General features: G+C 42.9%; 2 protein-coding genes and 1 long non-coding RNA gene across 3 annotated transcripts; 2 read left to right on the forward strand and 1 right to left on the reverse strand.

The window, feature by feature from the left end:
- Positions 1–227: 227 nt before the first annotated feature.
- On the reverse strand, positions 228–3,150 carry LOC307025261 (protein FAM200C-like). The gene is made up of 2 exons (XM_079659903.1): positions 1,147–3,150; positions 228–908 (listed from the first exon to the last, which is right to left on the reverse strand). Exons 1-2 carry the CDS (start codon positions 2,656–2,658, stop codon positions 432–434), a joined length of 1,989 nt encoding a protein of 662 aa, XP_079516029.1. The 5' UTR covers positions 2,659–3,150; the 3' UTR covers positions 228–431.
- Positions 3,151–22,781: 19,631 nt separating this feature from the next.
- On the forward strand, positions 22,782–23,771 carry LOC307025020. The gene is made up of 3 exons (XR_013804039.1): positions 22,782–22,922; positions 23,494–23,554; positions 23,637–23,771. It is a non-coding gene; the product is annotated as an uncharacterized lncRNA (long non-coding RNA).
- Positions 23,772–24,054: 283 nt separating this feature from the next.
- Positions 24,055–26,214, forward strand: LOC307025286 (uncharacterized protein; the record flags this gene model as incomplete). Its single annotated transcript, XM_079659924.1, has 1 exon — positions 24,055–26,214. A coding segment is annotated over exon 1 (447 nt), but the record flags the coding sequence as incomplete, so codon positions are not given.

A 26,214-nucleotide genomic window follows, 5' to 3' on the forward strand; every position in this document is an offset into this window, starting at 1 on the left:
TTCTCAACCTTTTTTGGGCCAGCGCCCCCCTGTCCATTATCCAGGTCTCTTAACGCCCCCCATCAAAAAAAGTAGACTTATTTTCTTCCCTGAATATTAATGTTGACTAAAATTCTGTGTTATATCATTTAAAAAAGCATGTCACTGAATGCCAAATAATAGATTTGATTTAACTGGGCAGTTGGAATATCATTATCATTAGTTTACCAGAGAGCAGAAAAGCCATGTGAATGTGAATAAAAATGATATTTATGAGTGTTAAACAAACTCAGACAAGAGCAGAGAATACAAACAGACTGCTACGGAACAGCAGCAATTTCACACATGTCCAGTGCAGAACAAACAGTAGGCTACAAAACTGTACATTAGGCCTACAGAACTAACAGGTCGGAAAGGTGTTGCATTTCGCCAAATTGCGGGGGGGGGGAAGGTTAGTGTGAGCCCTGCGCTTGGTGGTTCTCCGCCAGTTTCTTCACTGCGGGTTGCAGAGAACTTAGTTTCAGTCGCAGTGCACCTGAGGCCGTCAAGTTCAAGCGATTGCGGTACTTGGAATGCATGTGGAGGACCTGGCTGAATCCCTGCTCCACGAGGTATGTGGTTGGGAAAGCCAGAAGAAGCAGCCTCGCTTTCTCCCAGAGAGCCGGGTAACGCTGAGAGTATTTGACCCACATGTTGCCCCAGCCAGAGGTGCGGAAAATAGCTTGGGCCTCATCGTCACTCTGGATGTCGATGAGATGCTCCTGTATTGCTGGCTCGCATTCCGCCACGTCCGCCTGAAAGGGCTGCACCACCCAGGTGGGAACATCGAGGTCCAAAAGATCTCTGAAGCGGATCTTCAAGTCGGCATTCACCATCCTCAGGTGGTCTGTGTAAATGAGGAGGCGCTCATCGGTAAGAGCCTCAGACACCTGCAATGAGTATAACCAGGAAATTTTTATCGGTGCAGAATGTTACCATCCGATTTTAAACTGGTTATTTTATTGCTAATTAGTTTACTAATTGATGTTTCTTTATTCTCATAATACATTCAGAACATAAGTTATTTATACTAACCAGGAACACAAATATAGTGTTGCATAGACTAGCCTACATTTATTACATGTATTATTTATTATTATCATTATTTAGTAGCCTAGGCTAGATCACCTTGGTCAACAGCGGGAAATGAGCAAACTGCCTCCTGCCTATGCTCTGCCGGTATAGATCCAGCCTGGAGGTGAGACTGTGGATGACCGCCTTGCTCTGGATCAGAGTAACTCCTTTTCCTTGGAGCTTCAGCGTGACTTCATTCATTTTGCCAAAGAAGTCTGCGAGGTACATGATGTCGCAGCGGCTGGATGACACCTGTTCCCCGAGAGCTGCATCCACCTCCTCCAGGAACTCCACGATGCTGTCAAACAGCTCACAAAAACGAGCAAGGCAGTTTCCTTTTGAGAGCCAGCGGACATCAGTGTGGAGAAGAAGACGCTCAAAGGTCTCATCATTTTCCTGACACAGCTGTCGGAACAATCTGTTATTCAGGGCGTGGGCTTTTATTTTGTTTATTGCCTTTACTGCAACATTGAGAGACTCGTGGAGAGGTGGACTTTTAGATTTGGCCACCAGGTTGTGGCGGTGCAAGACACAGTGGACTGTGAGGACATGCGGGACCTGCTCCTTCAGCAGAGTGGTGAAGCCACGGTACCTGCCGACCATGGAAGGGGCACCGTCAGTAGCACATGCGAGGATGTTGTTGATCGGGATTGACTTCTCCTGTAGATAAGCATCCAGTGCATTAAAAATGGTCTGGCCCTTGGTGTCTGTGACCAGATATTTGAAAAAAAAAAAATCCTCAGCCATCTCCTGACTGTTGGAGGTGCTATAGCGGACATAGGCCATCAACAGAACATTGTTGTCAGAAGTGGTTGTCTCATCCAGCTGAAGGCTGAATGGAGTTTCCCGCAGGATGGCACACAGCTGCTCCTCTATATCAGCGCCCATTTCATCAATCCTGCGTGCTACGGTATCATTACTGAGTGGGATGGATTTCAGCACCTGTGTGGGATCACGCTCCATCACAGTAGATATGACCTCTTTGATGGCAGGGAGTACTAACTTCTCTCCGATTGTGAACGGCTGCCCACACTTGGCTATCAGCAAGGAGATGTTATATGACGCTATTAGCCCGCTGTCAGTCTGGGTGGTCTTCCTAGCGAAGAGACTGCTGATGGTGCTCCTACCATGTTTCTCTTTGAGGGCCTGGAAGAACGGACGCTCCTTATCTGCCTTATCCGGGTGGATCTTGGTAAGGTGCTCCTTTAAACGTGAGGGTTTCATTCCCTCATTGGAAAATACATGTTCGCAAAGTAAACACATTGGGAGTTGTGCATTGGTAGGAGACGGTATGAAGCCATAGCTAAGATATTCAATAGAGTACTGTCTGCATTTTATCTTTTTCGCGGCCATTTTGCTGATGTGATATGATTTTTGTTGTTTTATGATGCTAATGACAAGACATCGTGCCGGGAGCGGACCGGAAGTCGTTGTAATTTTGAACAAACAGAGCTCTGTGTGGAGCAGCCTGGCTAGCCAGCTCTTCCATGTCGTAGCAGACATAGAAACGGGTATTATTTTCATAAACTGACCACTTAGTTCGAATCTGTTAGTGGAATTTGTCATATCAAAACATATCAAAATGTAACAAAGTGACACAGATTATTAACAGTCGCGATCCCAAAATTACAACGACTTCCGGTCCGCTCCCGGCTGCTTTTTGTAGGGTACGTTCGTAAATGCGCTCAGAGCGCTCCGAGCGTCCCCGTTCCACAGTCCAGAGCGCTGCGCTCTGAGCGCTCACAGCTGGGTGCTCTGGCGGAACAGACGGGTTGTCCGAGCGGACTGACCGTTCGTGCATTTCCGAACGTACCCGTAATAACACTGCTGACAGCTGAACCAATCGCAAGCAGAGTTGTGGTTTCCTATAGCAACAAAAGATGCTGACAGCTGCTTTTTGTACAGGAAAAGACGCTGTGGCCAGCGTTTTTCATGACAAAAAGACATTATGCGTGAACGCCCTCCAAGAACACCTCAACGCCCCCCTTTCAAAAATATTGCTTCCAGCGCCCCCCGATGTTCTCTGAACGCCCCCTGGGGGGCGGTACCGCCCCCGTTGAGAACCAGTGATCTAGGCCCTTTTTGTTTTATGTATACATGTCACACTGTGGGAAACGATATTTCGATATTTCTGGATGTATAAAACATGTAGAATTTTGGACAATAAAGCTGAATTTGACTTTCGCGTGCTTGCATATTTTAACAAAGCTTTTCATTTTAACCACACTGAATTTAACTTGAAGTCATGGCTGTGTCAATTACCAGTCTGATATCGTTTTACAAAGATGACGAGAAGAGTGTAGATAGAGGAGAGAACCACTACAAGTCAGGACACGTTACAGTGCAGCCTAGATGAAGGTGTGCTTACCGGTGTTGTCAGGGCTAGCATGAGGGACAAGGTTTATAGTGTCGGTGAGTAGTGATAGCAAGAGTACCGTTAACCTTTTAAGACCGAGTTAATTTATTCACATTAATTCCCATCAACAAATCAATTTTATGTGTCACATGAAATCTTTATTAGGCAAGGCAAGTTTATTTATATAGCACTTTTCAACACAAGGCAATTCAAAGTGCTTTACAAAAAATGAAAGACATTAAGAAAATGGCATTTAAAATCAGTCATTAAAAAGAAAAGCTAATAAAAGAAACATTAAAAGAAAAAATACATGGATAAAAGTTACAGTGCAGTCTAAGATATTAATAGTTCAATTAAGAGCAGCGACAAAAAGAAAAGTCTTCAGCCTGGATTTAAAAGTAGTAAGTTGCAGCGGACCTGCAGGTTTCTGGGAGTTTGCTCCAGATATTTGGAGCATAATAACTGTACGCTGCTTTACCATGTTTAGTTCTGACTCTGGGGACAGAAAGCTGACCAGTCCCTGAAGACCTGAGAGATCTGGATGGTTCATCATTTAGCAGGAGGTCAGAAATGCATTTTGGTCCTAAACCATTCAGTGCTTTATAAACAGCAGCAGTATTTTGAAATCTATTCTTTGACACACAGGAAGCCAGTGTAAAGACTTCAGAACAGGAGTGATGTAATCCACTTTCTTAGTGTTAGTGAGGACTCGAGCAGCGGTGTTCTGAATCAGCTGCAGCTTTCTAATAGATTTTTTAGTGAGACCTGTGAAGACACCATTGCAGTAGTCCAGTCTACTGAAGATAAAAGCATGGACACGTTTTTTTTAAATCCTGCTGTGACTTTAGTCTTTTAATCCTAGGTATGTTCTTTAGGTGATAGTAAGCTGATTTAGTAACTGTTTTAATGTGACTGTTGAAACCAATAACTAATTTAACCCGCTGACAAGAGAGCCCACCTCCGAAGATCGTGACTGGCTGAGGGACAGACTCGGGGGCAGGTTCTCAGGAATTTCTTGGCTTCTCTCCCCCGAGCCAGAAGAGGAACACTACAGCTTGGAAACACTTACTGTTCCTGAAATTATCAAATCTGTTGGGCATCAGGGACCTGAGACAATTGTGGCAAGCATGGCATTGTCTGAAGAGCAACAGAGGGCAATTCAGGTGGCTACCACTGTTCAGCGAACCAACCCAAACTGGCATTTGTTCAGGAAAGGAAGGTTGACTGCAAGCAACTTTGGAGCTGTCCTGAGGTCAAAGCGTGTGACTACTTCCCTTATTGCCAGGGTGCTAGGGCAACAACAGGCCCTTGATGGAGTTTTGTCTGTACAGTGGGGGACTATGAATGAATGTGAGGGCGTCAGGGCATTCACCACTGCAACTCAGATGCAGGTCCATGAGTCAGATTTGTGGCTCTCCCAATCAGGAATGTTGGGGGCATCTCCAGATGGTCTGGTAGGGTCTTCCGCTGTGCTTGAGGTAAAGTGTCCCTACGGAGCAAGGGAAATGACAATTAGTGAAGCATTGCAAATCAAGGGCTTCTGTGTCAGTAAGGAAGGAGAAACATTCAGCCTGCGTGAGGAACATCCTTACTGGCACCAAGTGCAAGGTCAGCTTCACCTCACTGCAAGAAAGAAGAAGAAATAATAAAATTGTGAATTGTTTTTAATTTACATTTACTCGCCTTTGCAATGTTGTGGTTGTTAGAGTGTTAGGTTTTCTGTCAGCTCGTCTGTTGGGAAGATATAAAATATAGTTTCATGGAAGTCACACCGTCACATATACTGTAAGAGCATTAAGACATACAGTACATAGGCTAAAACAAAACATCTAAAGATATAACCTTGCACTTTGATAAGTCTCGTGAACATTTTCACTATTTTGACATTTTTATAGATGAAAATTGAACTAAAGAAATAAATGGTAGATTAATCCATATTGAAAATAGGTGTCAGCTGCTACACTAATTATAATAGTTATATTTCTTAATGAATTAAGATAAGATATTACTGTATTGATCCCAATTTGGGAAATGTTTGTGTTGCAGCAGCATAACAAGAAAAACAAAATATAAGTTATTATATATACAAAAGTATGTGAGGGATGGAATATTAAATTGAATATAAATGTAAAATGTACATGTGATGTTACGTCCAAGAGAAGCTATGGAGCAGAGAGTTCTCTGCCAGCCAGAGGTGATTTTTTATTAGTTCAATATGTCAAACTGATTTCCCTGACTACAATCTTTAGTTACATGGTGAAACGTTATGCTGCTTGTACTAATAAGACTTATCATATAAGCCACACAGGTTTTAATAGGATGTATTCATTATCTTTACTTGTGTTGCGGTCTTTTCAGCAGTGCCATCTCTAAAACGGCGATGCAGTCACTTCCCATTATTTACATTTCACCGTGACATGGACAAAAATGTAACGTCAGCTTACCTCATGGCACGAATCCAGACTCTCCTTTGGAAAACATTGGCCGGGAAACGATAGAACAAGCACGTTTCATGCGAAGACCTGTGGCTGCAACCCGGAGCAAAGCAACAAACCATTGCGTAGCTAACTAGTAGCGCTAGCTTTAGCTAACGTTAGCCAACGAAACGAACTGCCGAGTAAAATTGGAAAACACTGGTAATTAATTATTCTATAATTTGTAAAACTACGGTGTTAAAAACGACAATTTCAAAAATACAGATTCTAATGGTCAGATATAGATATACAGATACTAAAGATAGGCAGGTACTTGCTTTTAAGCAGAACACAGGGGAAAACAAACTTAGCGGGAGTGTTTACGTGTTCGGCGTAATGGCGTACAACGGCCTCGACAATTTCTGTAGTCCTATTCAGCCATTCGGTAACAACCATCGTTTTTCAGACACGTAAACTCTTCAAAAATCCCCAGTGGGGTCACTGCTGATGTATTTAATGTCGTAGAACAAAACGTCAATTACCTCTTAAATTTGTGTCAACCACAGACCTTATTTCGAGCTATTTTCCAAAACCCTATGGAAAAAATGCATTGCTTTTTGAGGAAGGAACCGGAAGTGCTAAAAATGCTAACTTACTTCCGGGTTTTACGACGCGTCACTGCGGCTCTCTATGGACGCCCAGTAGTTCATACAGCTCGCGTAGTGTGCGTAACATAAACTGTGTGCCCTGGTCAGTCAGGATCTCTTTCGGGATCCCGACTCGGGAGATAATGTGAAACAGTGCCTGCGCGACGCTCTTTGCAGAGATATTACGCAGCGGCACTGCCTCGGGATATGGCGTTGCATAATCCACTAGGACTAGTACAAAGAGATATCCCCGTGCACTCCGGTCTAATGGCCCGATGAGGTCCACACCCACTCTCTCAAAAGGCACCTCAACCAATGGTAACGGGCGCAAAGGCGCTCTGGGGATGGCCGGCGAGTTAACCAGCTGACATTCACTGCAAGATGCACACAACCGCTTCACATCTGCGTGAATGCCCGACCAATAAAATCGGGCCATTATTCGGTGTAGTGATTTGTCATACCCTAGGTGACCTGACATGGGGTTATAATGAGCCGCCTGGAAAACCATTTCCCAACGGCTTTTTGGCACCAACAACTGGGTATTTATCTCTCCTGTCTGTGTGTCACGTCTTACAAGATAAAGCCTGTCCCTAACCACCGTAAAGTGTGGGTGAGTGAGTGCTGCGTTTGGGTGTAGCTGGGAGCCATCAATACTCACCACCTGGCCTAAGGCGTGCTGAAGGGTCTCGTCCCTCGACTGTTCGAGGGGGAAATCCTCCACGGGAAACACCAGCGGGTCCAGAGGGACCTCCGCGGCCCCCTCCGTGTCCGTTTCCCCCTCTACGTTGTCAGCCGCCTCCGACTCTCCACTAAACACAGCACACAACTCACATTTCCCTGCCGTCCGTGAACGCACCCCCATAGCCCCCGCTAGCTTAGCAAACCCCAATTCGTTCACAAAATCAGAGGGTGCGTAAGGCGAGTGCTAACTCCAGCCCTGACTCTATGCTTTTCCCCTTATAAGACATTTCCAGCGTCACCTCCGGGTACTGGTGAATATCCCCATGCACACACCTCACCTTCACCCACGATGTTTCAATCAATGCCCCAGGCCGAACCAAGCGCTGATGGATCATCGTCTGATTAAAGCCCGTGTCCATCAGAGCCTGGTGTGTACCCCCCTGTATACATACCGGTATACGGTACGTCCCTTCCAAATCGGGGGAGGCAACTGGCGGTCCCGCAACCCGAACCAGCTGTCCGACCTCCATGAGAGGACACTGCCGTCGGAAGTGGCCGGGCTGCCCACACCGCCAGCAGTCCTGCCCTGACGTCTGAGGAGCCCCCCGTGGTGCCGGACGACCAGAAGCGTAGGCCGGACCCTGGGGAGAGATAAAAACAGGAGGGTAAGGTAGGGCTTGGGGGGAAAGTGTCGGGGCTGCGGGGTTGGGGCCGGGTGGTGGTGGGGAGGGAAGGGCAGCTGCTCCAGGAAACCTCCTCCTCGGGGCTGGGACGGGTCTGCCCGCTGAGACGGCTGGTGGTCGGGGCTCCTCTTTCATGCTCCGCCGAGGAAGCGAGAGGTGGTCCTCCGCAAGGAAGACGGCTGCTTCCATGTTGGCGGGGCGATGGCACTGGACCCAATTCGCTGTCGAAGATGGCAGGCCGACGATGGCAGGCCGACGATTAACTGCTCCAGCGCCACCTGCCCGACGACTTTCTCAGCGGAAAGCACCCCCGGCTGGAGCCAGCGGCTCGCTGCATCCAGGAGCCGCTGCGCGTAGGCGAAGGGCCGGTCAGCGTCCTCGAAGGGCAGGGCCCGGAACCGGCGGCGATGTCCCTCTGGCGTGCTGCCAAGTTGGTCCAGGATGGCCTTCCTCAGATGCCGGTACACATGCCGAGAGGCTGCTGGCAGGCTTTGGGCGGCTAGCTGCGCACCCCCAGATAGCAGAGGCAAGAGCCGCGCTGCCCACTCCTCCTCCGGCCACCCGCACGCCGCCGCTGTGCCCTCAAAGATGTCCAGGTATGCCTCCGGATCATCCTCTGCCGTCAATTTCTGGAGGGCAATTGAAGGCGGTCGGGCCGGGTTGGTAGCGGGATCGGCCTCCCGAGCGTCCGGACGCTGCAGCAGCTCCCGTAGGAGAGCCCGGTCCTCGCGCTGGCTCGAGGCGATCCCGAGCAGAGCCTCGCTCTGCTGTCACTGCAATGCTGTGGTGGTCTCCTGCATGTGAGCGAGACGTTGGAGGGCCTGACCCAGCGGGGTTTCTCCTTCCGACATCAGGTCCCTGTTCAGGCGCCACTGTGAGGCTCTCCGCTCACACAGGGTTCAAATAGGGACGGAAAGAGCAGGTTGGTTGATCACAGGCGTTTATTAGCTCCAAACAAAGTATACACGGGTCTCAAATGTTGCCCATGTGGGAACCTTCACAGGTCCTTTGGCGACCTTCCAGGATCCCGCCTACTGCAAAACAGGCCAGAACCAGGTTACGACATGCTTTTATTCCGGCACTGATTACCTGATTCCGATCAGCTGTCTGGCCTCCGGCCGAGCCACTCCCTTCACTCCAGCAGCCGGCACCCTAACCACACCCCGCTGCCACAGTCTGTTTTGCACATTCTCCTATTAATATCTGTGTACATCCGGCACTAAACAGTTTTATTGTAGAGATCACTTAAGCATCTTCTTGATTTTTTCTATTCTATATTTCTATCATTTCTACTTTCCTCCTAAAATATTCAATAGCGTGCTTTAACCACTAGGTGTCCTTTTCTATCTATCTAGCTGTGCACCATTATGGGGTAAATAAAGCCTATCTACCAAATATATATCAAATATAAAATTCAGCCGAATTAGTATTTATACTGCAAGGAGACGTGTTTTGTGAAAATAAATGTAAAATGTTGTTTAATTGTTGATATGTTTATGATCCACGTCGTCACATATTCAGTTTCGGCGGCAGTTCTTCAGTTTGTCAGGGCTCTATAAATAAAGAACTATGGCAGATGTGTAATATTTAATGCAGCCGAACCGTGTATTACAATGCATTTATGTGATTGTAATGGAAACCTCTGTAGCAATGGAGAGTCAGGACTCAGAGAGACACAAGGAGAGTTGGAGCTTTGATGTCAAACACTGATGGTTTATTTAGGAGTATCGTCTGGAGAATTCACATCACAAGTCACAGCAGCCAGAGGTTCTGACTGCACGGGAGAGTTGCGACGTCAATTCTGAAGAACTCTACCCCAGACCCATGTATTTAGCTAGTTCAGAGAGAATAATCAACATTGTGCATAACAAGATATAATCATAACACCTCTATCAGCTGACACCAACAGGCAGGAACAGGGAGACAAAACACTGAGAGCACATCAGCCAAGGTTACAGGTGTGTGTGCTCAGTCATGACAGTTTGAACTGATAAACTGGGTCAAAGTTATGGACCTTGGAAAATATTTCCCCAACAGTGATGACTTCCAAAGAGAAAAGCAAGCACACTCGGAATAAAGTATTATTTTATTTGCTTGGCACTTCCGGGTATTTCTCCACTGGTTCCCCATGTTCACAATACCGTGTAACTGTCACGTTTGAAGGGACGAAATCGTGACATCTTCACGTCTCACAACATGATAAATCATCACATGTTCACATCTTGCCCTGATACCGGGTTGAATACAGCAGTGTTATCTAATCCTGAACCTCAGTGTATATTTGTGTGTATTTTGTAGTTAAAAAGGGTATAAAGCCCACATCTGAAGGCATAATTATGCAATAGCTCACGACAGGCCGTGGTATGCTCTCCGTCGGGCCGAACCACGCCCCTTAGCTGTGATATAATGAGCATATATCACGGCCTGAAGTGAGCTATTGCTTTTATAAAACGGTTACCAAGTGTGGCAATATGAAAGAAAAATACACACTCTAATTTAAATAGTTTTTATTAGTAAATAATGATGTTCAAAACGAAAATAGTCCCTCCATTGCCTTCTGCACAAAACATAGTGCGACGTGGTTGCTATGCAACAACACTAACAGCTGGCGAACATATTAGACAGAGAGCGTTGATCCATTATTTGGCTGTTTATTTACATTAATGTGTATGTTGCCGTTTATTGTGCACCCACTGAAAAACTGTCCAGCATCAGTAGCATGGCTTACGTGGTCACTTGTATAGGTTGAGGTTGTTCTAGGCTGTTGCTTGGCGTGGCGAGAATATTGCTCCACTTTCTCCGGTCCCCGAGATTTGGCTTCCAGTAGCTCTGGAGAGATCTTTCGCACCTGTGGCCACTAACGTCATAATTTCTCTGCTTTGTTTCAAGACCCGCATCAGAAAGCTTTTGAATATTGGTACTTTTCCAGTTGGTCTACCTGCTCTTCGCGTAGCACTGCATGCCGTCGTTTAGGTGCTTTTTTTTTCTGCAGGCACTGCTAAATCCACTCCTCCATAGTAAGACCCCCCCGGAGGTCGAAGTTAATCTTAAATGTTTCCATCTTATGCTTTGTAGGTTTGTTTCGTAACGGAAGACATTTATTTAAGCAATAGCTCACGACAGGCCGTGGTATATGCTCATTATCACAGCTAAGGGGCGTGGTTCGGCCCGACGCGAAGCGGAGGGTCGACAACCCCTGAAGTGAGCTCTTGCTTTTATAAAACGGTTACCAAGTGTGGCAATATGAAAGAAAAATACATACGCTAATTTAAATAGTTTTTATTAGTAAATAATGATGTTCAAAATAAAATAGTCCCTCCGTTGCCTTCTGCACAACACATAGTGCAAGGTGTTTGCTATGCAACAACACTAACAACAAGCGAACATATTAGACAGAGAGCGTTGATCCATTATTTGGCTGTTTATTTACATTAATGTGTATGTTGCTGTTTATTGTGCATCCACTGAAAAAGTGTCCAGCATCAGTAGCATGGCTTACGTGGTCACTTGTATAGGTTGAGGTTGTTCGAGGCTGTTGCTTGGCGTGGCGAGAATATTGCTCCACTTTCTCCGGTCCCCGAGATTGGGCTTCCAGTAGCTCTGGAGAGAGCTTTCGCACCTGTGGCCACTAACGGTCATAATTTCTCTGCTTTGTTTCAAGACCCGCATCAGAAAGCTTTTGAATGGTGGTACTTTTCCAGTTGGTCTACCTGCTCTTCACGTAGCTCTGCATGTCGTAGTTTAGGTGCTTTTTTTCTGGAGATAGGCACTGCTCAATCCACTCCTCAATACTATAGTAAGACCCCCCCGGAGGTCGAAGTTAATCTTAAATGTTTCCATTTTAAGCTTTGTAAGTTTGTTTCGTAACTGAAGAAATTTAAATATATTTATAAAACTGACAAGTCAAATCAAGCAATCTGATTGGTCGATAGTGTTTTTGCGGACCTCTTTGATTACAGATTTGAAAACATCGTTGCTTGCTTTAAAAGTAGCACAATTCATTATGTCAAACCTTGGAAAGTGTCTAGATATCCCTGCCCTAATGCCAAAGGAACTGCACACTGAATATGTTTTGCCCTTTGATGTTTATGTATGGACCGCTGCGTAAAACGGAGGGTTTCTGCCCCGTTACTTCTCCGCTGCTTTCTTGTTCCAGTATGAAAAGCAAACTGGATACAGGGATACTGACTTGTTGTGAAAAGTAACTTACAATTCTACCCGTGGTATACGCTCAGTATATCACGGCTAAGAACCAATCAGATTGCTTGATTTGACTTGTCCGTTTTATAAAATGTTTTTATACCTTAAAGATCTCCTCCCATCAAACAATCAATTATTAAAAATACTTGAGGCTGGAGTCCCAAATGGTCTCAGAATTTACACCTGAAAGAGGCTTCCGTCAGACAGAGGTGAGCAATAAACTTTGTCCTATAAGATCTGTCGTTTTTGCAAAGTTCCTGACCCTGACCAGCTATGGGTGTCCCTATAAGTTAATTTCTTAATTGATATCAATAGCAATGAGGAAAAACAACAGCCTACAAAGTTGGGTTGTTGTCTTCGGGTCAAATCTGACAGATTTACTAGTTTTATCAATCATAACTTGTATCAATCACGACTGTATTGAACAATATGGTGAGTGCCTTGCTAACACTGTAAATGATGAAACAGATGTTTATAAACAAACACTTTTATTTTTATTTCAAATATATTTATATATGATTTATTTATGAGATTTTTTTAATTAACTAGTTCGTCAACAGAACTTCATAATTTACAACATAACGACGAACATTTAGGACACTGTCATGTTTATATTCATGTGTGGTTCCCAGGATGGTGGCCAGGTCTTTTTGCTAGAAAAAAACAAAGGCAAAAAAAACAAACAGTTAGACATTTTTTTTCAATTTCTGAAATATGTTGAGTATACAAAATCCTTTCAAATGTCTTCTCAACCCTAAGAAGGGTCATACACATAACGGTCTGTTTTCAAATCCTGGATGCTCGGCCTGTCGGTCGGGCCTTTAGTGCCTACTCTTGTTCCGACTTTCCAAGGAAACTGAGGGTGATCCTTATGCTGCTAAGCTTCCATAACCAGCTAACTCACCACCGAAACGTATTCAGCGTGTTGTTTTTTTAATGTTGTCGGTGGGACAGCAGTGTTTTAAACGTTGTTTACCCCAAATCATACTGCATTATTTTTAATTCTATGATAAGCAGTGTTGGGCAAGTTACTTTTAAAAAGTAACTAGTAATAGTTATAGTTACTGCTCTCAAAAGTAACGAGTTACTTTATTAGTTACTAAATTGTAAAAGTAACTAGTAACAAGTTACTTTACTTTACTTTAAAAATAATAACAATAAAAATACAAGTTTTTGTGTGGTTTTTTGCTGACTAGTTCTCTGAAGGCATGCAACAGACTCAACCGTTGCGATGGGCAGCATGTCCTCAACAACATACCTGGCAATCAATCTGTTTAGTTGACTGGGTGACATGTGACATCGTTTTTTGGCTGTTTAGATGGTGTTGCTCCATCTGGGTCACTGCCGGTGGTTGAGACGGTGGGGTCTTTGGCGACTAGTTTTAGAGCCCCATGTAGGATTACTTATGTGCTTCAGGAGATTGGCATTGCTGTTATTCGATGTGGACAATGCTTTCTGTCCTGCACTCAGTTTACATTTTACCGTAATATTTTTTGAGTCCTTTATCCCCCACAAATTGAAAATAGTGGTTATATTTCCAAGTTGCAAATGCGCTGCTGCTCTTGCTGATACTTGCATCTGCCATTGTGTGTGTGCGTGCTGGTGATGAGCGTTGCCGTGTGTGTGTGTGTTAGCATTAGCAAGTGTTCGTGTGTATGTATTTTCCCCATAAGGCAAGACCCGCCCAACTCTGTCTCTGATTGGCTTACCCTGAAATGTTACCCGCGTTAACCAATCATCACTCCTCTCTGGTTACTTTCACTTTTCCATGGTGCTGTGAGAGGACATCGCTCTATTCGCCTGTAAATTACATCTGCAGGGAGATTCGGTTCAGTTCCATCACATAATGTAACGCAGTAACGCACCCATTTAAACCACAGTAACTATAACGACGTTACATAATTGGAACATGTAACTAGTAACACTATTAGTTACTACAAAAGTAGTTGCGTTACAGTAACGCATTACTTTGTAACGTGTTAGTCCCAACACTGATGATAAGCAGTTCCTTCAAAAATAATGATGACCATAACGGCCCGTCTACACTACAGGCATGAAAAAATCTTGAAGCTGGGGGTGTCGGAAGCTTGGCGATTTTTTGCGAACAACCAATCACATGAATCTCCCGCCCCCGACATACAAAGCAATAGCAATGTTAAAACGAAGTAAACTGGATATAAACTCTCCAAACAGGCGAAAAAACTATCAGTTTCACCCACTGTCTCTGCCACTTCCCTCCATGCCTGGTTCCTCCGGTTTGTATCCCGGTAAATAGTTCCGGTCGTAAAGAACCGGGTGATTTGCTACCGTAATATCTCGTTTGGAATATGAGGAAATGAACTGCGGTCTGGCTCTCCCAGCTTGCACGCGGTTTGATTGGCTGCGCTTGCACTGGCGGGATTTGCATAAACGGGATTTGATTGGCTGATGCCAAGCATCGAGCCTCAAAAGTTGAACATTGTTCAACTTTTGATGCCGATAGATGCTCGTGATGCTTGCAAAGCCATGCCATGCTCCCCACAATGCAGTTCGGCGAAGATTAAAAATCTTCTACGTCACCCCATTCAAGTGAATGGGCGAAGCGTTGAAAGCATTTTGATGCCTGTAGTGTAGACGTACCGTAACTGCATATTGGACATTGTTGACATTCAAGCTGGTCACAATTTAGCGTGTCTTTAAGTCTTCGTGACTATTTAGTAAAAACACACTTAACAGTAGATTTAGGTGTTGACAAAGCTACATCCCTCTTTAGGCTATGTCCAATCCCACATATTAAAAAGGGCCCAATAGTGCTTTTTGGGGTTTTCCATTTCCAGTAGTGTGTTGATTACGTAATTGTGAATGTAAAGGGACTGCAAAAGCTTAACCCTTGCGCCCTCCTCGAATTTTCAACCTTTCGACCCCTTCGTGGCAAAAATGTACACGCCCATAATAACTGCTATTAAATCATCATACAACAACATTTGTTTCTACTTTTTTTTTTTCATGAATCACTTCAAAACAACTTATAACGTACTCAAAACTACCAAACATTCAATAATTTTCAGGATTTTAACCCTTTAAATGCCTGTTTCATTATTTGAATTATTTCATTATTTATGACAAAAAACACAAAAAATGTTTTTTTTTCAATATAATAATTAGTAGAGGGATGGAACTTTGGTGGTTATTAGAGTCTTGGATGTGTCAAAGATTAGCAACAAAATTGATTTGACTGCATTATTATTTTTTACGTAGTGTCAGATACTACCTCTGGACACTTTCGTGGCAAAAATGTACCCGCCCATAATAACTTCTATCAAATCATCATATCTCAACATTTGTTTCTACTTTTTGTTTCATTAATCACATAACAACTTATAACGTACTCAGAATTACCAAACATTCAATCATTGTCAGGAATTTAACCCTTTAAACGCCTGTTTCATTATTTTAATTATTTAATTTCTCTCAAAAATGCCTCATTGACTTCCATTCAGACCACATTTTTTGATCTCACTGCCATTGCAGTATAAAACCATGCATTTTGTAATGTCAGCATTTCATTTAGAAGACATGTGGTGATATTTGATATTTTTACTCTATTCCAACAGATTACACAATTTTCCCACTGTAGGCCGATGCATGGAATTCTTAAATCTTTGCCAGTTATATTATGGAGCCGTGTGACAACCAGGGGGCCCCGAGAGTGGTGTGTGTGTGTAAGTATGCATGTATGTGTGTGTGTGTGTGTGTGTGTGTGTGTGTGTGTGTGTGTGTGTCTGTGTGTGTGTGTGTGTGTGTGTGTGTGTGTGTGTTGTGTGTGTGTGTGTGTGTGGGTGGGTGGGTGGGTGGGTGTGTGTGTGTGTGTGTCATTTCCAGCAGCAGACCAGCAGGTCCTGCGGCATGTGACCTGTAGCTCTTTCAGGCGATAGAACAACAATTTTGTAGGCCTGTGCACAACCAGCACACACCTATCCTCCCTCTGCGTGTGTGTGTGTGTGTGCGTGCGTGCGTGCGTGCGTGCGTGATTGAGTGCGTGCGTGTGTGTGTGTGTGTGTGTGTGTGTGTGTGTGTGTGTGTGTGTGTGTGTGTGTGTGTGTGTGTGTGTGTGTGTGTGTCTGTGAGAATCTGTAAGCATGCACGGATCATTCCATGGGAAAAAAGGATGTGTTTGATGTGTCTTTGAAGAGCTGCTTGATTACTCAAAAACAAAAAACAACTGTTAGTGTGTTTATGCACCTGGCTGCCAAAGATACACATGCAGTCTGATCAAGGGCTTATTTCTTTAGTGAGCAGAGAAGGAGAAAGACCTGGAGCAAAGAGAAGGAAGTCAAATGAAGAAGCATGTCAGTGCAGAAGAGACTTCAGAAGTAATCTTGTAGCCTTCTTCTGCCAGCGAGCTGCAGGACTCATCTGAAGAAGACACAAGGTTCGAGGGGGGTCTGACACTGAATGCTCTCTGGAGTCCAGCATTTCTTTGAGTTCCTCTGACCCTTCATCTGAAAGTGGAGAGGACACTGAGGGTCCCGTCCACAGTGAGGGGACAGAGGGTGCTTGGGGGGTACAATTTAGACGGAGTCATGGCTGTCAACTGGGGAGTTGTAAACGAGGTGTATTTGGCCAGTGTGTTTGGCCTTTTAAGTGTGACACATATGTAGTGATAAATGCTTCACCTGACCACTGTTCCTAAATAAAAAAAGTTTTCTGCATCGTCAGTCATTTTTTCCAAATAATTACCAATATTTCACAAATTCTTCATGTAAACTGAAGAGCACAGCTGTATGTTGAGTGTCAGCTTTGCTTGGTTCATCTTACTGGGGGCAGCTACATGGATGTTGGTGCAGTCCACAATCATTTTGCAGTTGAAGGCAGAATGAATTTATTATTGACTCAGAATGAAGCACAACTTCACAACTTGACTTTATTAGTAATTGTGTAAAAAAATAAAGCATTGATTAGCAAGCAGGACCTGCAGGAACAGAGAACAGTGATGGATGGAGCTGGGAAGAGAGAAGAATAAAGAAAACAGATCAACTTTATTATCGGATATTAAAAATTCAATTTCAAAACAAGTCGCCGCTCCTACAGTTTTCTAGTATGTAAAGATAATAATAATAATAACTTCATGGTAAGGCTACTAAAAATGACAAGGCTTAGTAATGTAATGCTAACTAACGTGCTCGCTACTCGTCGCTACTAGCTAGGTAGCTAACTTGACTATGTTCCATGCACAACATGTATATTACCTATGATAATACCTGATATGTCTGATCCAGCGACTCCTGGTCCTTTCATCAGACGGGAAGCGATAGAACGAGCAAGTGGTATGATCACTTTTGTGATTACAACATGGTACAAAGCACACAGGCATCTTATAACAGTGAATTTATTGGAGCCATCTCTTATATTTATTGGAGGGAATAAATCAGTTATGAAATCTTCTTCTTCGCTTTAATTACGAGTCTCAACCACTTGGAGCATTATCGCCTGTGACATCACATGCGCGACCCAGAATGGGATTTTGGATTTGTAGTCTTTGTAGTCGCGTATTTTTCATAATCTTATATTTCAACAGTTTTACGACAAAATGTGACTTTTTTGACATGGAAATTATTGTTTAAGATTGACAAACATCATATGTAGTTCGTGGCACAATTCAAACGGGATCAAAAGATACGTTTTCTCTCTCCATTGAATTCAATGTATAATTTTTTCCGCTTCCGGGGTCCCATGGACCGGAAGTAGATGGGCGTGACTTCGCCTCTCTATAAATGAAAATGTAAAACGAAAAAAGCGATCATGAAAATGTTTCCAAAAAATGAATTAAATGATTTTTGACCACTTTGTTGTTCAGATATATCACATATTTGTAACTAAATGATACATGAATTGAAACAAAACACTGTATAAACTGAGGAGTGACTCCCGTGAGGTTCATGTATTTTCTTCACTCCGCTGGGAAACTGCTCTCATGTCAAGAAGCATCAGATCAGTGCATGCACTGCATCGTCCAATCAGTGAGCGATACGCAGTAAGGGGGCGGGGCAAGTGTCTGAGGATTTCATCGGAGGATGGTCTGGTGGTTCCTCGATTATAGCTCCTCCATTATCGCTCCTCGCTCCTCCGGCAAAAATAAGGCCATTGGGACGCTACTCAAGATGGCGCAGACAAATCAACTTCCGTTGAGACCGAGACCGAGGAGCGAGGAAATGAAAAATAAGAGAAGTGAGAAAGGGCCTCTCACTACCCGGTCTGTCCCCCTGCCCGATCGGTACTGCGCATGTGCGAGATGGTCCGCCATATTGGACAACTCCGGACGGCAAACCAAGATGGACACTTGACACAGTGGCTTTTAGCAAAGCTAAAAAATAAAACGAGAGAGAGATGAGATATTGTTATTACAACGTGACTTCACTATTATTTAACAACTCTTTTTATTGGGGTTTGGGGTACATTGTCAGAATAAGTGAGAAATGAATTTAACTTCTGTTAGACAGGCCAACCCAGTCTCATGTCATTTCTTGTTCACCAACACGATTTTTAATCTATTGATTCGTGTTCACCAACACGATTTCCCCCTTTTTTTCGTGTTGCACAGCACGATTTTGTATTGTATTGTATTTATATTGGTAGTCTCATGGCATTACGTGTTATAGGAAGACCGGAAGCTGTGTGGTTCATAAAAGCATGTTCTTACTCAATATCAAGCCACAATTATTGCTTTTATTTTAAATCGTATAATTTCGGACTTTTGTTGCCGTCTGTGAGCAGGGCCGCCTTAATGCACGGGCTGACCTGGGCTGAAGCCCAGGGGCCTACGGAGATCGGGGGCCTATCATGAGCCAATTAAAAAAAAAAAAAAAAAAATTCTTTTTTTTTTATTTCGGGTGTTTTTTTGTTTTTTTAAATAAACAAATTCTTGGCTTTCAGAATAGGAAACTTTCATTTCCAAAATCACACGATAAATACATTTTTGAATCTTGTAAAGGGAAGACGACAGCTCTCCCTCGCCACTCTGCTGTTCCACAGCGCCGCCCCCCTCCCTCCACTGAAATTATTATTGTAAGACGTAGAGTAATGTTAGATAACACAGCAAGGTCCGTTACAGTTTGTTTTCATCTGATTTTAAAAAAACAAAGTCTTGGCTTTCAGAATATTAAACTTGTTTCGGCAAATTCAGATGATAAATACAACTTTGAAGCTTGTAACGGCATAATTACAAGCGGAGAACGGAGTAACTTGACGTCACAGCAGGCATAACAACAGCCGATGTTTCTCGTGAGGGTTTTCCCCGGGAAACAAACACAATACACACAAACGCAAATATACACAAACACCCACACGTCAGAATGAGAATATGTTTCACATGTGACTTATTCAAATTGCGAGTGATTGAGTGAAGAAAAAGTTTGAGTGGCGCTCGGAAAAGGAAATTGTTGAGGGAAAAGGAGTTTCGAGACAAGCAGCTATTACAAAAAATGCTGAAGCTTACAGGTTATTTTAAACCTGTAGGCCAGGATGAGGAGGAAGGACAGATGAGTTCTGTACCGAGCGGTAGCGGTGCCGGCCGCGGGGCCTCGGAGACAAGTAGGCCGTCTGGTTCTGATGGCGATGGAGTAGCGGGAGAGGAAAAACAGACAGGAGGGACATTATCTGTTGGAGGAGATGGAGAGGACGACGAGGACTTGCTACGTGGAGGGGAGCCAACGGCAACCGGACAAATACATGAGGGAGGCCCGATACGTCACTCATATGGAGGAGAGGACCAGGCGCGTGTAGAGCAGAGTGGAGAAGTGCGATCACAGAGCCTGCCGAGGCTATAAATGACTTTGATTTGTTGTTTAAATAGGGGGCCTACAAAAACTATCAGCCCCAGGGCCTGATGGCAGGTTAAGGCGGGCTTGTCTGTGAGGAAAATAAATGGGGCTGAGAGCCTCAGGATACTGAAATCTGTATATTTGTAAAACTTTTTTTCCTTCTAAGTTGTTATTTTTTTCAAAATAACACACTGTTATTTACTCACCAATAATACACAATTATCCTTGTTTTTATTTATTTGTTTAATTCCATAATCTCTGGCTTTTTTGGCGTCCGTCAGGAACTGAATTTCAAAATAAAAATAACCGGAAACAGACGTAGGCATTTAAAGCGATTACCCAAGATCCTCAGCTATGGTTTAAGCTCGCCGATTGGATGTTTTAGCCGCAATGCATGCTGGGATTTGGTGTTTATATGATATGAAATCCGGAAAACATTTAAAAAGAATAAAATAATACTTAATTCCGTGTGTTCTTGCTTTTCTCTTTGAAAGTCATCACATAACGGCATTGTAATACACGGTTCGGCTGCATTAAATATTACAGATCTGCCGTAGTTCTTTATTTATAGAGCCCTGATGAGAAGACCTTTGGAAAAACTGGAAGAAATGCCGCGGAAACTGAAGACTTGACGTGGATCACGAATTTTTCTTCACACAATTCGTCTCCTTTGCAGTATCAACACTAATTCGGCTGACTTTTACATTTGATCCAATTGGTAGATAGGTTATATTTACACCATAACGGTGCACAGCTGATATAAAAGGACTTGTAGTTTTTAAAGATATTACTGATTTTCTTTGAATATAAGAATGTAAATACTGAGTCTGAAATAGTATAGCAATATGCTGTAAAATTATGTGAAAGCATGAATAAAACTACACATCTTCAGATGTTGTACATAAGTGTCCTACACTAATAATAAAAAGTTATTGTGTGCACCGCCTAGTGGTTAAAGCATGTTATTGAATTATTGTTTTTATGTGTTATATTTGATTAAAAAAATATTACATACTTACATAGGGGGAAAGTAGAAGGTCTGTGATAGAAATATAGAATATAAAAAATCAAGAAGATACTGTAAGTGATCTCTACAATAAAACAGTTTAGTGCTGGATGTACAAAGATATTAATATGAGGATGTGCAAAACAGAAAAACGAATTAACCTTTATTCAAACATTAAATAATACTTTAGATTAAGTTCTTCTTTTAAATAAGAAAAAAGCTTTGGGGGTATCTACAGATAAATATTAAGCCTGACAAAGTACTTAACGTCTAATATATTGCTTTCCTGCAATGTTGACTATGTTGAAGCACTTATTTTAACTGATATCATACATATGAATTATACTCTTATGTATGTAGATAGTATAAGAAATGTGCAGAATATGACAGTTTAATGGTGGTGGTACCATGGTGGTATACACATATTGATAGATGTCTTGTAATGCGCTGTTGAGGAACCCGTGACCCAAGTTTTTCATTCATTGCATACACAGTTGTGTATTATGATATGTCAATAAACCTTTGAAAATCTTGAAATCTTGAAAGGGATGTGCAAAATAGCCATTATACAGTCTTTAATTAACTATTAGTAGAGAATAACGAGTAATGAATATACTTTATTACTCGTTTCCATTCATGTCAATTGCAGATAAATGTTTAGTCTTCTCAAGCACCAACTATCAAATATCTCTCCTGATTGTTGGCACTTGACAATCACCTTTCCTGAATTTTACTCAGGTGTAACTAAAGTCTGCTTTAAGGGTTGTTTATATTTCACATCATTAATCAGGATCTGCAAAGTAACTCAAATAAATGTAGTGGAGTAAAAATACCAGGTTAACCTCTGAATTGTAGTGGAGTAGAATTACAAAGTAACAATGAGCTGTCATGTGGGTATATATTAATGCTGCGCATTATGGACACAAGCGATTTTCACCCATTTATTAATTATATGTTTTACATTTGATGACACCAATGTGTTTAATACTGGCAACTTCTAATTGCGGGAAAAACGAAAACGTTCAGTAGAGACGTCCCATAGCATGTGTAGTCCTGGGGGGGCGTTCGATTCCAGTTTTGGATAGTCTGGCGTGGTTTCGTTCCATTTCAAACAGCTGTTTGACGCTCGAAGTAACCTTGGCGCACTGCCATTCCAACATCCATTCCCAGAGCTTGAAGATTAATCACGGGGACTGTAGTCCTAAACGATAGCTGGGTATTAAGGGTAGTGTAGTGTCTTCGGCCATCCTGAACTCGAAATGCGTACATCCGTTTCCGGTTATTTTTATTTTGAAATTCAGTTCCTGATGGACGCAAAAAAACCCAGAGATTATGGAATCAAACAAATAAATAAAAACAAGGATAATTGTGTGTTATTGGTGAGTAAATAACAGTGTGTTATTTTGAAAAGAATAACAAATTAGAAGGAAAAAAAGATTTACATATATACAGATTTCAGTATCCTGAGGCTCTCAGCCCCATTTATTTTCCTCACAGACGGCAACAAAAGTCAGAAATTATACGATTTAAAAATAAAAGCAATAATTGTGGCTTGATATTGAGTAAGAACATGCTTTTATGAACCACACAGCTTCCGGTCTTCCTATAACACGTAATGTTGTGAGACTACCAATAGAAATACATTGCTTTTAAAATCGTGCTGTGCAACACGAAAAAAAGGGGAAAATCGTGTTGGTGAACACGAATCAATAGATTAAAAATCGTGTTGGTGAACACGAAATGCCGTGAGACTTGGTTGGACAGCCATATGCCATACATGTTTGTATACATTCACAGTACATATTTATTCAGTATGATAGCTGTCTAACAGAAGTTAAATGGCCTAAAGGCCACAACCAGAAGAGTTACGACATCTCCGTTCACTCCAATGGATCAGTTTTTTACAGCAATGGCGGATCGCGGAGCCTCTCATTAGTTCCCCGGAAGTTAGCTTGCCGCTAAATTCCGGGGAACTATTGAGAGGATCTGCGGCTAGCAGTCTATGGTTGCAGCATAATAGACCGTTCGTGATGGACTTTTAAAGGTAAGAAGACGTTTAAAGATTTATATTGCGGATATTATCAGAACATCTGAATCAAATTAACTACACATGTGTATTCAAGAATGTTAGTGGATTATCCCTTAAATCAGTATATTTTACGTTTACAGATAAGGCTAGGATGCCGGATAAAGTTAGCAACACACGTTAACCACGAACAGCCTATTAATCCATTATATTAATCCGTTCTCCTAATGTTATTTCCTCCAATGTTGTGGAATTAGAGAAAAGGGGCTTCTTAACGTGCTTTTATCCGGGGTGGAGGGAGTTAAATATTAGTTAAATATAACATTGGGGTGTGTGATTGTAGTGGGTGGAAGTGGTGAAATGAGGATATCCATCTTGGAGTTCAAGCTAGTAATATATAGTTAACGTTACACAATAATAAGGAAGAGAGCTATTTTTGTGATACATCGCTATTGATATGGATTTAGAGTGCATATTTGAGACTTCCAAACAGTAAACAAAAACATAACTTATGGGTGAGTGTTTTCAGCAGAGTCATATTATGTCTTTGTGATTCTGTTGATTATTACATGTCTGTATTATGTTGCAGCTCAGCTGATTTTGGATTGATGGCAAAGGGAGAGGGACTTAAGTTAGAGTGAAAACACAAGGTACGTTTAAAATAGGTCAGCAATTTCCCATCCTATAGGTTGCTAGATGTATCTAACCCTTTCTCCTGTCTCCCTCTTTCAGCACAAGAACCCCAGAGGGATTCAATGGAGCCTGAAGACCTGCAATGAGACCCTCACCCTGCACCTGAGTCTCAACTCCCAGAGTTTTGCAAGCCTCTCCCTGTTCCTTATTTTGATTAAACAGACATTAAGCTTCCCAATGGTGTGGTCTTCCTTTTGTGAAAAATATGATTACCTCACATATGTTGTTGCTGTTGTTGTCTTTTGTGATAGTTAAATTGCTCCTGCTAACTTGAGCCAGCCATTCTTTCCTCCTCTCTGTGTCAGTGGGGAAACTTTAGATTCATACTCCGTTCTCTGAGCGCTTGGAGGATCCCCAGGCAGCACAGCAAACCATGGGGGAGACGATATGCCAGGACAACACAGAGGAAAAGGCACAGACAAACTGCATGGCATGCTATTAAATGTTTATTGAATTCCATTTATTTACGGTCAGTAAATCATTGATAGGCACCTGTCGGTTTCCTGTCCTTTCTGAAAGTCATAAAGATGAAATTACTCATTTAGATTACTTACGTCCTCAATTACCAGGGGATTACTGAAACCACCATGAATTAAAGAAATGGTAGAAATGAATCTAATCTGAATTTTGAAACCTTCCTTCCCATCCCCTCCCTCTAAATATATCAAACCTTAGGATGTGATGCTCCTGATTACCATTCAAGTTTAAGAAGATAATATTTGTTTTCAACAATTCAAAGCAATAAACAACAGCAACAGGCTCTTTAACCAAGGCAACGTTAGCCTAACATGTATATGTTAACAGGTAAGATAGCTGTTCACACTATGTATATTTTCTGCTATTTTATTTCTATTTGAGATGTTTACATTTTCGATTGTTTAATTCTAGTCTTTTAACTGTCTTGTGTACTGTACATGTACAATGCCTTGTCTTTTGCTGCTGCAAAGCAAACATTTCACAAATTGTTATCAATAAAGTACTTCTTATTTTATCTTAATCCTCAAATATTAGCAAATTTAACTTTTTCAAATATTGATGTAACTACATACACATCGATATGTTGTATAAATATTGCAAATCAAAACCTTTATTCACCACTTATTACCAAAAATCGTAGTTCTATCTCCGGTAATCATGCATTGAAATGTCCCACCCGCTGGTCCCACCCATAGGGTTATGGCTAGAAAGGATCCGTCTTGTGTAAAACTCTCGCGAGACTTTGGCTGAATGTCACATGGCTGAATGTTTACGTTTGGCAGGTAGCCTTTCAGTTCGTTAACATCAGTGGGCCACAGAAACTGATGATGAGAAGCTAAACTATCTATTAATTATGTCAATTACAGGGAGTGTGGTTGTTGAAATAGGGTTTTAGCGGTCTTGCTGGTGTTCAAAGAAGAATGACAACACTGTAGATCACCAACACTATGGTTTATTTTGTATTCACAGGCAAGTGAACGTTGTCGCAGTAAAAGTCCCAAGATAGCTCCTGGTGCAATAAAATGTTCCCTTGCAGTGTTTTACTATTATGTCTGATGTTTCTCTATTAATATTGCTAGTGCATTAATGTGTATGTTGCATCATGTTACTGCTGTAGATGTGTTTCCGAGCCGCTCCGATTACAACGAGAGTTACAACGAGAACGTGACGTCATATTTACACTAGACGGATCCTTTTTAGCCATAACCCACCCATAGGTCCCACCACGAACTTCCGGGGAACTATTGAGTCTCCCTGAACCACGTGACGATCAAGCATTTTGGTCGGATTTTGGTCCTCCGCTGTCGTAACTCTTCTCTCCACAACGAATAGTCCGGCGCACTTCCTGGGGGCTTGGCCGCAGGGGGCGGTCTTACCGTCTGTGCTGTAATTCCTCACAGCGAAGAAGACGATTGAGCAAAAACAATAACATACAACTGGCTGCTCTCGGAAAAACAACTAAGAAAAACCCCGTATTTAGCTCAAAATTCACATTAGAACACATATAAGCAGAAGGTGTCCGTGAGTGTTGTAAACATAACTCTTCATGGAGGTGAGCTCCGCGCCATGTTGTGTTCTTCACAGCAATAGCATGCCTTCGTGGTTGTGACGCGATACGTAGCTGTCCCGCTAGCTGCTCACTTCCCGCTCTGTGTTTCTGTTTAATGTCAATGCTCCCTGCTAACGCGCAGACATGGAGAGTTTGTACAAGCGCAAAATGTTCGCTTCCATGCGGAAAACCAAAGTGGACGCATCGAAGAAAAAGCAGATCGGCCTGCCTGCTTCGATCCTGGACGACAGTGACGAAGGCTCCTTCACATCCTCCTCCTCCGGATCTCAGTCCGACTTCCTGAGCTCCCCGGAGGAGGATAGCGAGCAGGAGGACCGGGGCAGAAGCGGCTCCGGGGCGACTTCCAGCGATGACAGCCGCTCCGTGACCCGCAGAAAGCGCTCCTTTCTGGGAGGGGACAACAGCTCCTCTTCTTCCAGCCCCGGAGAGGAGGACACAACTAATGATGAAGAGGGGGACACGAGCCAGCCGAAGAGGATGTCGCAGCCCAGGAAGCGGATCCGGCTGAAGCGACAGGAAGAGTCCGACTCGGACTGTGTGGAGGAGAAGCAAAGAGAAGAGGCGGAGAAG

Source organism: Notothenia rossii (genome assembly GCF_949606895.1).
Source record: "Notothenia rossii genome assembly, chromosome: 11".
Lineage (NCBI taxonomy): Eukaryota > Metazoa > Chordata > Actinopteri > Perciformes > Nototheniidae > Notothenia > Notothenia rossii.